Genomic DNA, 12,581 nt, shown 5'->3' on the forward strand with positions numbered 1-12,581 from the left:
GCCATGATCATTGCACTATCTTGCATGCAATCAATTTCTCATATGTGGACCCTGCCCAGATATCCTGGAAATGCTTGGATTGTATCCCATCTGTTTGAGGCAGTTAACATCTTCATATCTGAATCATTGCATCGACTCACACCATATCCACACCACCCTGGCCAACCTCTTCCATCTTGCCGGCAGCCTGGCTGTCATTGATGATTGCATCACAGATCACTGCCTGACAACATACCAAGGACTCAGTGCTCTGTCTGTTTGAGGTTTCCTGTGGTTGGCTGCAGGCCCCAAGCCAAATCAATGCAGAGACCTGATGCTGATTGTCAAACTAGCAAGGTACAATATCAGGGAGACATTGACATTGGGACAAGAGATGGTCTCTGTTGCAGACAAAGCAAATAGGCAGATCATTGGTTTGCGTAACAAGCTTGCTCAATGTTGGGAAACACAGCCTGTAGAGCACATTGGTATTGGAGACTTAGCCATTTATATCAGTAACATATCCTCAACACAGAGGGATTGTCCCTGCTGCTTACAACTTTGTCATTGAACAGGAGGGCAATGTGCAGTATGTCAGCAATCCAAAACTGCCCACATTGTTCTCTGGTTCATGTCCCCATTACAGCATCTCCCAGCGGTCTGCCAACAGGTCCACATGCAGTCATGGAAGAGGGAGAGGATCCACTGGTCACTGGAGGTGGCAGATTGTGCAAGTTGGTGCTACACAAAGCAATGGCAAAACTTGTCCAATGCTGCTTGTGTCCACTATATCAACTACTACAAGTGTTACAATGGTCACTGCACTTGGAGTTCTGAGGCATAATCAGAATATCTCTAGTGGCTTCATTGAGCTGCTCAATGAAGCCATTAACAAGGCAGTGGGTCATTGACATGAACTCAGGCTTACAGTATCATAGTTTATCTAAGCAACTCTGCAGAGCTAAGTCCATTGCCAGCCATTCAATGATAGTAAGAGCCATTGTCTATACAGAATTGTTACAGAGGGTTATTGAATGCAAAGGGCAGTAACAATGAGGTTGTGATACTGCTCTGTGTTTTGAAGTAGGTACAGCACTTGAGCTCACCTGTTTGCACCTTGATCCTTGCAAGTTCATGTGCATGGATTCCCATGTTAAGTTCTCTGGTCCAAGTCCCCATTACTGATTTCTAACATGACACTAGATTCCCAACAATGGCAGTAGGTACAATAATCATATAGGTACAGTGACTTCTCTAGCAAGGTAAACTGATAAGAATCAAGTAGTGGGTACCCAAGGGGAAAGCAGAAAATGAAGGATGTTACAAGGTAATGCAAGTAGAGACCAAAATTACCTTTTAATTATGTGCAATTGGCTGCATTGTAATGTAACGAGCCACACATTGTATTGCATTGGTATAATCTGGTATTGAATTCAATGGTTTTAGCATCTATTTGCAATCAAATGCATTGAAATGCAAAGAAATGCCTGTCAGAAAGTTGCTACACAACTAGCTTGAATACATGTCCAGTGTTGCAACTTTCTTATGGGCAATCCTTTGTATAGTAATGCATCTGATTGCAAATATGTCCTGAAATTATTGGATTCAACCCCAGATCATTCCTATGCCATCACAATGTGCTGCTCTTCATATTGCAACACAGCAAATTCACACATAACTAAAAGGAATTTATGACTCGGGCTCTGTTACACTTCATTTAATACTGAACCCATGGTGAGTCATGTGAAACAAGTCAGTGACTCTTGACCCACTGGTAAATCCATGCTTTAAGTCTGAGTGTATCACAGTGATGGCTTAATATGCCTTTGATACATTGTCTATGTATCAAGACTGACTCTGCACTGACTTGATCAATGTGGCTCAATATGGGTTCATCATTGTTTCAAATAATGTAGATGATAAGACATTGATGTATCAAGTAAAGTCAGTTCAACTGATAAAACTGACAAAGATGTCACTTACAGTTCAAGGAAAGATTTTTTGGTGAGCCACTCAACAACCTGGGATGCATGGAATAAGAAAAGACAGGGCCATCAAAGGGCTCTTTTTTTTTTTTTTGATTCACCAAGTTTAAAGCCCATATGCCGAGGTACATGCAGGCACTAATAGATCACTACCGAACGCTAAAACCGTTCCTCCCGAGCCCCATTTCCCCTTGTGGGTCCCTGCGGGTTACTCTCCTTCGTGCCTTGTTGAGTCCGAGGGCGGGCAGTACCGTTGAGTGCTGGCGTCAAGATGTCGGCACCAGACGCGACCCCCCGTAGGTAAGCGCTCCAGTCTTCATGATAGCAGGCCGCATGAGGCGCGATACCCCATTCCATGCCATCAAAGGGCTCAAGAGGCAGCCTTAGGTCCATATATTGACAGGAGTGCTCCAAGGATATCCAAGAATGACTCCAGGAGAACAAAAGGGCAAATGGCTGGATTTTCTCCTGAAAATGATATCCAGCGCACTACATGCAAACTTTCTCTCAGAACCGATGGGTTGGGCTCTGTGCCATAGTTGTACGACAGACAGGTTGTTTGCAAGTTCATGCAATGAGGATCACGTGGGCAGAACAGTATGTTGTCGTGTTTGAGATCTGAAGAGCCGGTTTCCGCTCGAGGCAGAGGTCATGAACGGGTGAGGAGCAATCAGAACTTACGTGAAGTCCCTCACAAGCCACACGCTGGAGTATTAACCCACCCCAGCTTGCACATATACATCAGCGGCCTTGTTCTAACGACTGGCCCAGTCTTGCGGCAATGTAACCACTGTTGTGGCGAGCACCTTCCGTCGAGCTGGGGACATGGTAGCGCGAGCGGCAGTGGTCGGGCAGGAGCGAACAACAGCGGTCAGCGGAACGTACGCGTGGTGGTACATCACACATCTTCGACGACTACCTCACGTTGTGGCATCGGTTCGAGCGTTTTACACAGAGGCCATATGCTGCGTGTTGCAATGGAGGTAGCATACAGCAGAAGCATAGAAACAGAGACGACATAACACGACGGACATGGAGTACACTGCGAGAGGTTTTGTCGGACGCCCGTGACGACGCCGGGCGCCTCGATATGCGTGCGTATGCAGTGGAGGACGGGTGGACGAGCCTTACCGCCCGGCACCGGGGACGTTGCGGCGGTCTCGCCGAGGGCCGCGCTCGGGGGCGGCAATGACGGGGACGACCACGTTGACGGAGACGGAGTCGAAGTTGAGGGCGTGAAGGAGGTCCTGTGAGACGAGGCGTGTTGGCCGGGGGCGGCGAGCGTACAGACGAGACGAGACGCACCTTGGTGTCAGGGTCGACCTCGAGGCCGTTGACGGAGGTGTCGAGGGCGGAGACCTCGGGGACGTAGTTGTCCTTGCGCTCACGCTCCTCCTCCTGGAGCTTGAAGGAGATGCCGCGGACGGGGCCCTTCTGGATGCGCTTCATCAAATGCGTCGTGAAGCCAGCGATCTTGTTGCGGAGGCGCTTCGAGGGCACGACAGCCTACACGATCGCTTCAGCAGAGTCCTCTACGACGTGCGGCGCATACGCACAACTTCATCGATGATACGCTTGTTCGTGTGGAAGTCAAGCGTGAGCCGGGGGTAGCTGTGGGAAACGGTGAGCCTGCGCCGCGGGCGTCGGGCGAGGAGAGCACTGACTACTTCTCGATGAGCACTCGGGAGGCCCTCTTGGTGGTCTTCGTGCGAACGCGGCCCTACACGACGGACGCGGTCAGCAAAGCAGCGGGGGCGGCGGACGGGAGGGGCAGACCATGTTGGATGCTGAGGACGAGGGCGGACTTGGTGCTGGGCGTGCTGCTGGGTCTCTCGTCGACGGCCGGCGCAGCGCCAGTCCACGCCGGCAACGCCCGAGTGGCTGCGAGGAACTGTACAGCTCCAGCCACAGCTCCAGCCACAGCTCCAGCCACAGCCTCCAGGCGCCCACCGAGCACACACCGACCTCCTCGTCGCCCCCGCCGTCGCCCTCACCGCCGCCGCCGCCTCCGCCGCCTCAAGACCACGCCAAGGTGACCGTCGAAGCTCGTCTTGACTCGTGCTTTCCGTAGCGCGACACTCGGACGAGCGTCTGTAGCTTACTCTGCGCTTTCTCCCTAGCACCGGCCTTCCACCCTCTCTCCTCTGCCCACCATGGTCCGCGTCTCTGTCTTGGTACGTTCCTTCTCCGTGTCCGCCCTGGAGCTCGTAATGACGGGCGAGCGACGGCATGCTAGAACGACTGCTTGGTGAGTGTCCATCACGCTCTGCGCCGACCGCGGACTAAGTATCCCGCAGAACAACATTGTCAACGCTGAGCGCAGGGGCAAGCGCCAGGTGCTCATCCGCCCCTCCTCCAAGGTCATCGTCAAGTTCCTCAGCGTCATGCAGCGCCACGGTGAGTTCCCACGTCTAGCCTCTATTCTCTCGTCCGTGAATCTTCGGGGTGATAACTACGGTTGACGAGGAAGTGCTTCCACTTGTCTGACGTTTTAACGCTCCGAGACATCAACTATAGCCTAGCTGTCTCTACATACGACGCACTGCCCGCTCATCTCCACTGGTCGTGTGTTCACTTCAGAGACCACATTTTTGATCCTCTGCTCGGTCATGCTCGACCGTATGCTGATGTCGGTTTTCCTCACAGGCTACATTGGCGAGTTTGAGATCGTCGACGACCACCGGTCTGGCAAGATCGTCGTGCAGCTCAATGGCCGGCTGAACAAGACGGGCGTCATCTCGCCCCGTTACAACGTCCAGGCCCGTCAAATCGAGTCGTGGGTCAACTTGCTCCTGCCCGCTCGTGGGTTCGGCATCATCATCCTTGTGAGTCGCACGCTATTTGGAGACGGCTGCGGTGCTCATCACGGCTATGCAGACGACGTCGTCTGGCATCCTCGACCACGAGGAGGCGCGTCGCAAGAACGTTGGTGGCAAGCTGTTGGGCTATGTGTACTAGGCTGTTTCCATGTATCTCTGAGACATCGATGCCCCGGGCATCTCCAAAATGATTATGCACGCTGCGTATGCGAATGTACTACTCTGTCGCCCCTGTCCGATAAGAGAGAGACAGCCGGATATGTCTAGTGCGAAAACATGTGCCTTGGCTCTGTGGCCGGGCTAGACGCCCTGACGTGGCTGCGTTCGGACACCACCGCACGCGACTTGGTCTGTCCCACCACTCGCCCTCCCTTCGTCCTCGCCGTCGTCCTCGTCGTCCTCGTCGTCTTCAGCGACATCCTCCTCCTTTCACGCCCCTCACGCCATAGCATGATCCCCGCCAACGACGCGTTTCAACTCAGTCTGAAGCACGAACCAAGTCGCCTCGGACTCCATTCCTCTTCCAAACTTCCCTTTTTCTCCAGCTCACGGCGGTCTCAATCTCCCGTTTCTACACGCGCATCGCCCTCCGACCGCTCGCCAATGTCCACAAGACGCTCTAGCGCCGCGTCGCCCACTCTCAACGGCAATGGAGACGCCCATGCCAACGGCCACTCGCCCCAGCAACCGAACGGCCACACGCGCACGACCGCTGCAAAGCACGCGCGGAAGAGCTCGCGCTCCGCCGCGAAGGGCAAGGTCGCCGCCCAGCCGCAGGTCGTGGAGAAGGTCGTTGTTGACTGGGAGATCCCGCGAAAGGCGCTGCATTCGTCGATAGGTGAGTCCCAGACGCGTTGTTGCCATTCGACGGCGGGCTGAATCGTGACGGTCATCGTCGAAGGATTCTTGACGCTTTACCTATACTACTCGCAAGGCTCACCAAGGACTGTTGTCGTTGCGCTCGCGAGCGGCCTCGCGATCATCGTCCCGTGCGATATCCTCCGGCTTCGTTCCGCCAGATTCGAACGGTTGTTTGAGAAGACTGTTGGATTCCTCATGCGCGAAAGCGAAAGGGTACGTCAGGGTTGCTACTTTCGCTCATTGTCATGCATCTTCACGCGTTGCTTTCCAGAATAAAACGAACGGCGTGATATGGTACATCATCGGCGTCATGTTCGCCCTCGCCGTGTATCCCATCGACATCGCCGTCGTCTCTATCCTCATGTGAGTCCCTCTTCCTCTCGTGTAGACTTCCACCCATTCAATCACTCGTAGTCTCTCCTGGGCGGACACGACTGCATCCACCGTTGGCCGCCTCTTCGGCGCCCGCACGCCCAAGCTTCCCGCTCGCCTCCCGATTCTCCCTCTCCCTCTCGCCCCGCGCAAATCCGTTGCGGGCTTCGCCGCTGCCGTCGTCACCGGCGCGGCCATCGCAGCTGGCTTCTGGGGCTGGGTCGTTCCCCAGGTTGGCGAGGCGAGTAGCTGGCACTGGCCGGCAGTCGCACCGACGACAGAAAGCCCGAGTAATCTCGGCGCGACGGGCGGATGGTTAGGCCTCAGCGTGCTCGGCGTCGTTGCTGGGCTTATTTCGGGTATTACGGAAGCCCTTGGTGCGTTGTTCGTCGCCTCATGGCTCGGGTGGGAGCTCATTGCCAACGTCTCGTGTAGATCTCGGAGACTTGGACGATAACCTCACGTTGCCCATCATCTCCGGCGGCTGTCTCTGGGGCTTTTTCAAACTTGTAGAAGCATTCAGTGCGTGAACCTGCAGTGCATGGTATTTATACCTTGTAGACCTACCATACGACCTGTCACTGAGTACTGATGTAGTATAATGCTTTGTAGACGCACTTGGAGGATTTTTCATCACTTTTCTAATGCTCTGTCCCCTCGCGTTCGCCGAAGCGCCTGTGTACATGAGCCGAATTCATATTTTCATTCCACGGCATTCGTCCTAGGGCACATACGAATTGTCAAGTCTACCCCAGGTCATAGTTCATCCCAATTTCTCCTCGGTGAGAATGTGGAAAAGACGACCCTCATTCTCAACTTTCAAGGGCTGATGCCGTGAGCCTCTATTTCCTGATCTTCATCGCTGACCTATCCATGCATTCCCTGTTCGACCACCTCTCTTAGCTGCCGAGACCCATGACGGTCGCGGCTCATGACCAAGCCACCAGTACTGGTGGGAAATCTCGAGGTCGTGTGCATTTACAGGAACGCATTTCCTTCCCCTGCATCCGAGCGAGATAACGGTCCGTGGTACGTACGCATGCTCAGGCTATTTGTAGACCGTCTTCAGGGATGCATATAAGCCCTACCCATCGTATCTACTAGAGGCGAGGACGTCGGCCGGTCCACATCGAAGGCATCTGCTCGGACACGGAATGCTGCCTACTATGCGACTCTGGACCCTTGTCTCCTCAGTTCTTGCGCTTGTCACGTTCCAAGCAGCCGTGTATGCATCGCGATTGTCTGCTAGGTCGCTTCTCCCCGAGCAGCGCATTGCTATCAGGGAATCGCTGCCTGACTTGTACGAAGCGTCAGTTGTAGAACTGCAAGTACGTGATGCTGGGTTGACTTCTCTTTGCACCACGCTAAGCTTTGTAGGCCGGATTACAATCCGGCCTGTTCACCAGTGTTGAACTCGTTAAGGTGAGTATTCTCGTCCGTCGACGTGGACTCTCACACATATCTGCGCCAGGCATACTTCGCTCGAATTGAGGAAGTCAATCTGCAGGGGCCCCTGCTCCGCGCCGTCATCGAAACGAACCCATCCGCTCTGACGCAAGCGGCCGCGTTGGATGCAGAGAGGCTCGAGACAGGCCCACGCAGCTTGCTCCATGGTATCCCGGTATTGGTCAAGGATAACATCGCCACAATCGCCTCCGAGGGTAAACAAGACAATATTGTCTCTTTACCGACCTCAACTGACGTCCCGACAGGAATGAACACCACCGCTGGGTCGTACAGTCTACTCGACTCTGTCGTTCCCGCGGATGCCGGTGTCATAACGAAGCTACGTGCCGCCGGAGCCATCATCCTCGGTGAGCGTTCAAGCGCGACACTCACTCCCAAGACATCGTCTGACGCCTCGCAGGCAAGGCTAACCTATCTGAGTTTGCACACTTCCGAGGCAACCTAGCCTCGGGCTGGTCTGGACGAGGCGGTCAATGTACGAATGCGTACTTCCCTCACGCCGATCCTGTACGTCCGTACCCAAGATATGAGTGCTTACGGGCGAATGGGTCAGTGCTGACTGCTCTGTACTAGTGTGGGTCGTCTGCAGGATCCGCCGTCGCCGCATCCATCGGGCTGGCTGCAGTTACCCTCGGTACTGAGACAGACGGAAGCATCACCTGTCCGGCGAACCAGAACAACCTCGCTGGGATAAAGCCGACCGTAGGGCTCACCTCACGCGCAGGAGGTTCATGACCTTCCTTCGACTTGTCCATAGCTGACCATCGACACAGTGATCCCCATCTCCGAGCACCAAGACACAGTCGGCCCGCTTACGCGCTCCATGGCCGACGCCGCAATCGTGCTCTCAATCATCGCGGGCCCAGACCCGAATGACAACTTCACACTCGCGCAGCCGACACCCGTTCCCGACTACACACTCGCACTCAATCCTAATGCGCTCGCGGGTAAGCGCATCGGCGTGCCCCGCGCGGTGTTCCTCAACGACTCCATTACGGGTAGCGACCCGTACGTGAACGAGGTGTTCGAGCAGGCGCTGAATACGATGAGGGCGCTGGGTGCGACGGTGGTGGATCCTGCTGACTTGCCGAGTGCGGAGGCGATTGCGACGTCCGACAACGAGACGATCGTACTGGATACGGACTTCAAGGTGTGTACACTCGGTGCTCTGAGTTGGTACACTGAGGGGTAAAATATTTTCGTAGATCCAGTTGAATGCGTGGTACAAGAGTCTCCTCTCCAACCCTTCTGGCGTGCGGTCCCTCGCTGAGCTCATTGCATTCGACGACGCAAACCCAACCCTCGAAGAGCCTCCGCGATACACAGACCAATCTATGTGCGTGTCCATCGCTCTGTAGTCAGTGTCAAATGCGTTCTGACTATGATCATGACCATGACTAGCCTGATCGCCTCCGAAGCAACGACCGGCATGAACGCGACTTACTACGCCGCGCTCGCATACGACTATGAGATGGGACGGACGAACGGGATCGACGCCGCGCTAGACATGTACGACCTTGATGCTCTGGTGCTCCCAGCGCCCGGCTTCACGACCGTCCCTGCAGGTACGTGGCTCTTCATGCACTCTCGTGCACGCTCTTTCTGTCGGGCTAACTTCGATACTTGCAGCTATTGCCGGCTACCCGATAGTAACCAGTATGTCGTCTTGCGAGTCCATCTAACGTTACGCACCGTACTAAATCCTGCCCTAGTCCCCATGGGATTCTATCCCGACAACGTCACGATCGGCCTTGCGGGCCCCGAGACGGTCTACCCCGCGCCCGGCGTACCCATCGGCCTGTCCTTCCTCGGCACGGCTTACAGCGAGTTTGAACTCGTCTCATACGCATTTGCGTACGAGCAGCACACTCACACACGCCTAGCGAGGAGAGCCTACGAGGAAGCGATCCCAACAACGCAGTTATGGGATATCATTTACGGGGCTTAGCGGGTGTCATACGTGGATTGCTGGGCATTGTCCGAGGGTGCTGTACGCGCGTAAGTATGGTGTCCAGTCAAGGTCGAACGTCATGCATTCATGCTTTGCCCTGCTACGTCGATGTATGGACTAAACTGGCTTTCGAGAACGATGTGAACGTGATGTTGCGTGTCGGCACAACTGTCAGTCCTTGTAAACATCATGACTCTGCTAATCGTGAGTCGTCAACAAGTTCCTTCGCCGTAGTCCTTCTCACCAGTGAGAGCTGCAAACAGCGCTTCAGAAATCTTCGGCGGCGTTGATGTCATCACTCAGCTCCGAAAACCTGCAGCTGATGCAAAGGCCAAGTATTTTGTGAAAGAGCAAATGTTCATGAAGGACAACCTGATATATACAGACTTTGATGATATGTGGAAGACCGACGCACCGTCTTGCTTGAAATTTGGTTGCGGTGGGTACAATTCGCCGGCAGACGGTTCGAAACGCGCGGCAAGTGCCCCGGTCAACCCGAGCGAGATGGTCTCCTCTCCCTCGTAGCCCTAAAGTCGTTCGGTTCTAAGGGCCAGGTTCCGGTGAGCCTGGCTACTCGACACTCGACAACCTGGAATGCATCAGCATCACATATGTAGAACACAAAGTTGGACGCCCCTTGCCAGGCAGCCACCGTCACCGTCCGACGGCACCAGTGGTCACGAGATCACGGCCGACTCAGGTTCACCAATCAGCCACCTGTGTGCCATTACGAACAGTCTGCCGCCACACGAGCGTTGAATGAATGAGCCATCGCAGCCTCACCGAGCAAAACGTCTCGGATCGGATACTCGAGACAAACCTCCGAAAAGACCGCGCCAACCCCTCGAATCACCGCACTCCGAGCCCATGTTCGCGGGCCTCGACGAAGATTCACCGCCTACTGGCACAGAGCCCGCACGCCCAGGAACGTCTTCACGCTTCACCTGATCTGAACTTGCCGAGTGGAATGACGACTTGCAGGAATATAAAGGACTTGCCACGCGGAAACCACATATCTTCCTGGCGTTTGTCATCAACACCGTCAATGACAAGAGACCCGGGGCACTCAACAAGCATTTCGTAGCGGCTGAAAATTCCATGGATCTCCTGGCCAGTGATCCCGAGCTCAGAGAACTATTACGATCTGCGAGCGTGAGTGGAGACTTCAAGCCTGTCATCAATGCGGGTCAGTGTGCTGCCTACTGCCGTTAGCAGCCGTCTAAGCTACACGGTGATGTGATCATGCAGACGTGCTCCTGCCGCGAGCACCGAATCCCCGGCAAGAACCAGAACATTATAGCAGCTTTTCAAGCAAAGCTTCGAAAGGAGGTGTGTACGAATCTCCGTAGAAAGTATTGTACGCTCATCGCAACTTCCTAGCGGCTGTCGGGTCTTGGCGGCAGGAGTTTCGAGGCACCAGTGATGCGTTACACGCCGTTATTCGGCGCTATATGCAACAGAAGACACCAGAGCCATACGCCCGCTATGCTGCTTATGCTCAGTCCTCGGGTACCGGAAAATCACGAATGAACGACGAGTTTGCCAAGAAGATTATCTACATTCCAGTTAACCTAGCGGCGGATTACAGTGATAGTACGTGACCTGTATGGTACGATATCATGCAATCATTGAATGTTTGCAACAGCGTTTCCTCCGCCAGACGTTGAAGCTGGTAATTGGTTCGCATTTCATGCAAGCACGCGGGAGCGCTACGAGCACAGAATGCAAGCTTTTGTCTGTTCTCTTCTTAAAAATGCTCTAGACCGCCTGAAGAGTATTGAGGAAGAATGGCAGCGGGCGGGGTATCACGGTATGTCCCGCTCTGGATCTCTGTCAGTGAGGCTGACAATGTGCGTCAAGTACCAGCGGTGACTGGCACTCGGGAGGTTCACGAGCGCATGTCGCTGTTGGCGAGTGAATTCAGGAAGAAGATGAGCGATGGCATGGAGTTTGGTCAGCATGGCGAGTACCGAGCGGCATTCTATCAGTCGGTGATTGAAGGTGCCAAGAATGTGAGTATGCATTTTTTTCGTTGTCATGTACGCTATGCTTCACGTATCCGGCCTAGTTTGTCAAGAAGGACAGTCGGATATGTCGGTGTAATCTATCTGTGGCTTGTGCCGAGTACTGACAGGAGTTTGCGGGGTCAGAATAACAAGACGGTTAAAACCAGCGCCGAGGAGTTGATTCGCTTCCTGGATCCGTGGAAGAAGGCGCGCCCCGACGAGCCACTTGTCATCCTGTGCTTTGACGAGGCTCACATGCTCACCATGTCTGTGGCCGGTGAATACGACTGGACACGATTCTCAGAGCTACGGCGCGTCCTCCGCATGATCGTGGGTTGGCCAATCTTCACTCTCTTCCTTTCTACAGTCGGCAAATTGGAACAATTCGTCCCGCTTCCTCAGCAAGAGACGTCGGGTCGACTCGCCATCAGAGAGCTGGGCCTGTTCGCACCCATCGTCCTCACCCCGTTTGATATCTTGGCCGAGCGCATATCAAAGTCAAACTGGACCCTGCAGCGGGTTGCCTCCACACATCACATGGCACATTTAGGCCGTCCCTTGTGAGTGAAAGCACGTACGGGTTATGGTCATACTGACTGTTGTAGGTTTGCCGCGATGTACGACGCCGGCGATGCGGACTTCCAGCAAGACATCAAATTTGCGGGCACCAAGTTGTTGCACTCGAAGACACATCCGTCATCCCTCACAGCAATGCAGTCGCTGGCCTGCATGGGCGTACGGATCCCAATCCACTTCCATCCCACCGTTCCTCCCGATATGGTGAAAGAACGAATCCTAGTAGCTCAGCATCTACGCCTGCTGCTGTATGCCGGCCTTGGGTTCACCAGTGTGATAACCACCTGTGCGTCTGAGCCGTTGCTCGCAGAGGCTGCGTACCGGGTCCTAGGTACAAGACGGTGGTCAGCAGGCGAGGCGGTGATGATCGCTCCTAGTGAGCGGGAAGCGCAAAGGTTCTCGCCGCCGTTACAGGCAGTCTCGGAACATCTCAGGGATTCTTACCTGGATCTGGGCACGCGTGGAGAAACGATCGCCGCTGTTTTACTGCTCGACGCTCGCGATCGTGCGACTACGTTTCCCCTCGACCCTAACGAGTTACCACCCGGGACGGACACTGGCGGCG

At 54.5% G+C, this 12,581-nt stretch overlaps 5 protein-coding genes across 5 annotated transcripts; 4 read left to right on the plus strand and 1 right to left on the minus strand.

The window, feature by feature from the left end:
• Nucleotides 1–2,909: 2,909 nt before the first annotated feature.
• Nucleotides 2,910–3,798, minus strand: C8Q71DRAFT_792039 (40S ribosomal protein S17). Its single transcript, XM_047925396.1, has 5 exons — nucleotides 3,741–3,798; nucleotides 3,629–3,684; nucleotides 3,521–3,575; nucleotides 3,270–3,470; nucleotides 2,910–3,211 (listed from the first exon to the last, which is right to left on the minus strand). The coding sequence occupies exons 1-5, from the start codon at nucleotides 3,741–3,743 to the stop codon at nucleotides 3,092–3,094; spliced, it is 435 nt and encodes a 144-aa protein (XP_047772493.1). The 5' UTR covers nucleotides 3,744–3,798; the 3' UTR covers nucleotides 2,910–3,091.
• A 113-nt stretch (nucleotides 3,799–3,911) lies between these two features.
• C8Q71DRAFT_792042 (ribosomal protein S15a) lies at nucleotides 3,912–5,006 on the plus strand. The gene is made up of 6 exons (XM_047925397.1): nucleotides 3,912–3,996; nucleotides 4,085–4,138; nucleotides 4,201–4,212; nucleotides 4,262–4,361; nucleotides 4,611–4,789; nucleotides 4,842–5,006. Exons 2-6 carry the CDS (start codon nucleotides 4,118–4,120, stop codon nucleotides 4,920–4,922), a joined length of 393 nt encoding a protein of 130 aa, XP_047772494.1. The 5' UTR covers nucleotides 3,912–3,996; nucleotides 4,085–4,117; the 3' UTR covers nucleotides 4,923–5,006.
• Nucleotides 5,007–5,233: 227 nt separating this feature from the next.
• On the plus strand, nucleotides 5,234–6,546 carry C8Q71DRAFT_799879 (uncharacterized protein; the record flags this gene model as incomplete). Its single annotated transcript, XM_047925927.1, has 5 exons — nucleotides 5,234–5,621; nucleotides 5,685–5,857; nucleotides 5,916–6,007; nucleotides 6,059–6,393; nucleotides 6,452–6,546. 5 exons carry the CDS (start codon nucleotides 5,234–5,236, stop codon nucleotides 6,544–6,546), a joined length of 1,083 nt encoding a protein of 360 aa, XP_047772495.1.
• Nucleotides 6,547–6,832: 286 nt separating this feature from the next.
• Nucleotides 6,833–9,537, plus strand: C8Q71DRAFT_451536 (amidase signature domain-containing protein). The gene is made up of 12 exons (XM_047918622.1): nucleotides 6,833–7,045; nucleotides 7,099–7,344; nucleotides 7,394–7,438; nucleotides 7,488–7,677; nucleotides 7,729–7,830; nucleotides 7,884–7,990; nucleotides 8,057–8,210; nucleotides 8,257–8,633; nucleotides 8,689–8,819; nucleotides 8,885–9,048; nucleotides 9,113–9,139; nucleotides 9,196–9,537. The coding sequence occupies exons 2-12, from the start codon at nucleotides 7,171–7,173 to the stop codon at nucleotides 9,429–9,431; spliced, it is 1,707 nt and encodes a 568-aa protein (XP_047772496.1). The 5' UTR covers nucleotides 6,833–7,045; nucleotides 7,099–7,170; the 3' UTR covers nucleotides 9,432–9,537.
• Nucleotides 9,538–10,825: 1,288 nt separating this feature from the next.
• Nucleotides 10,826–12,559, plus strand: C8Q71DRAFT_891689 (uncharacterized protein; the record flags this gene model as incomplete). Its single annotated transcript, XM_047928670.1, has 5 exons — nucleotides 10,826–11,021; nucleotides 11,080–11,208; nucleotides 11,301–11,518; nucleotides 11,585–12,000; nucleotides 12,046–12,559. Coding segments are annotated over 5 exons (1,473 nt in total), but the record flags the coding sequence as incomplete, so codon positions are not given.
• Between the last annotated feature and the right edge of the window lie 22 nt (nucleotides 12,560–12,581).

This window comes from Rhodofomes roseus (genome assembly GCF_022264815.1).
Source record: "Rhodofomes roseus strain CIRM-BRFM 1785 chromosome Unknown C8Q71scaffold_45, whole genome shotgun sequence".
In the NCBI taxonomy this organism is placed as follows: domain Eukaryota; kingdom Fungi; phylum Basidiomycota; class Agaricomycetes; order Polyporales; family Fomitopsidaceae; genus Rhodofomes; species Rhodofomes roseus.

What these genes read in the sequence shown, in the direction of transcription:
- C8Q71DRAFT_792039 (XM_047925396.1), bottom strand. An exon ending in CGAGTGCTCATCGAGAAGTA is followed by an intron (nt 3,576 to 3,628) that starts GTCAGTGCTCTC and finishes CGTTTCCCACAG; the next exon opens with CTACCCCCGGCTCACGCTTG. An exon ending in AGGTCGACCCTGACACCAAG is followed by an intron (nt 3,212 to 3,269) that starts GTGCGTCTCGTC and finishes CTCGTCTCACAG; the next exon opens with GACCTCCTTCACGCCCTCAA.
- C8Q71DRAFT_451536 (XM_047918622.1), top strand. Translation starts at nt 7,171, where the DNA reads ATGCTGCCTACTATGCGACTCTGGACCCTTGTCTCCTCAGTTCTTGCG. An exon ending in CGTCAGTTGTAGAACTGCAA is followed by an intron (nt 7,345 to 7,393) that starts GTACGTGATGCT and finishes TAAGCTTTGTAG; the next exon opens with GCCGGATTACAATCCGGCCT. An exon ending in TACTGGATACGGACTTCAAG is followed by an intron (nt 8,634 to 8,688) that starts GTGTGTACACTC and finishes ATATTTTCGTAG; the next exon opens with ATCCAGTTGAATGCGTGGTA.
- C8Q71DRAFT_792042 (XM_047925397.1), top strand. Translation starts at nt 4,118, where the DNA reads ATGGTCCGCGTCTCTGTCTTG. An exon ending in CAGCGTCATGCAGCGCCACG is followed by an intron (nt 4,362 to 4,610) that starts GTGAGTTCCCAC and finishes TTTTCCTCACAG; the next exon opens with GCTACATTGGCGAGTTTGAG. An exon ending in GGTTCGGCATCATCATCCTT is followed by an intron (nt 4,790 to 4,841) that starts GTGAGTCGCACG and finishes ACGGCTATGCAG; the next exon opens with ACGACGTCGTCTGGCATCCT.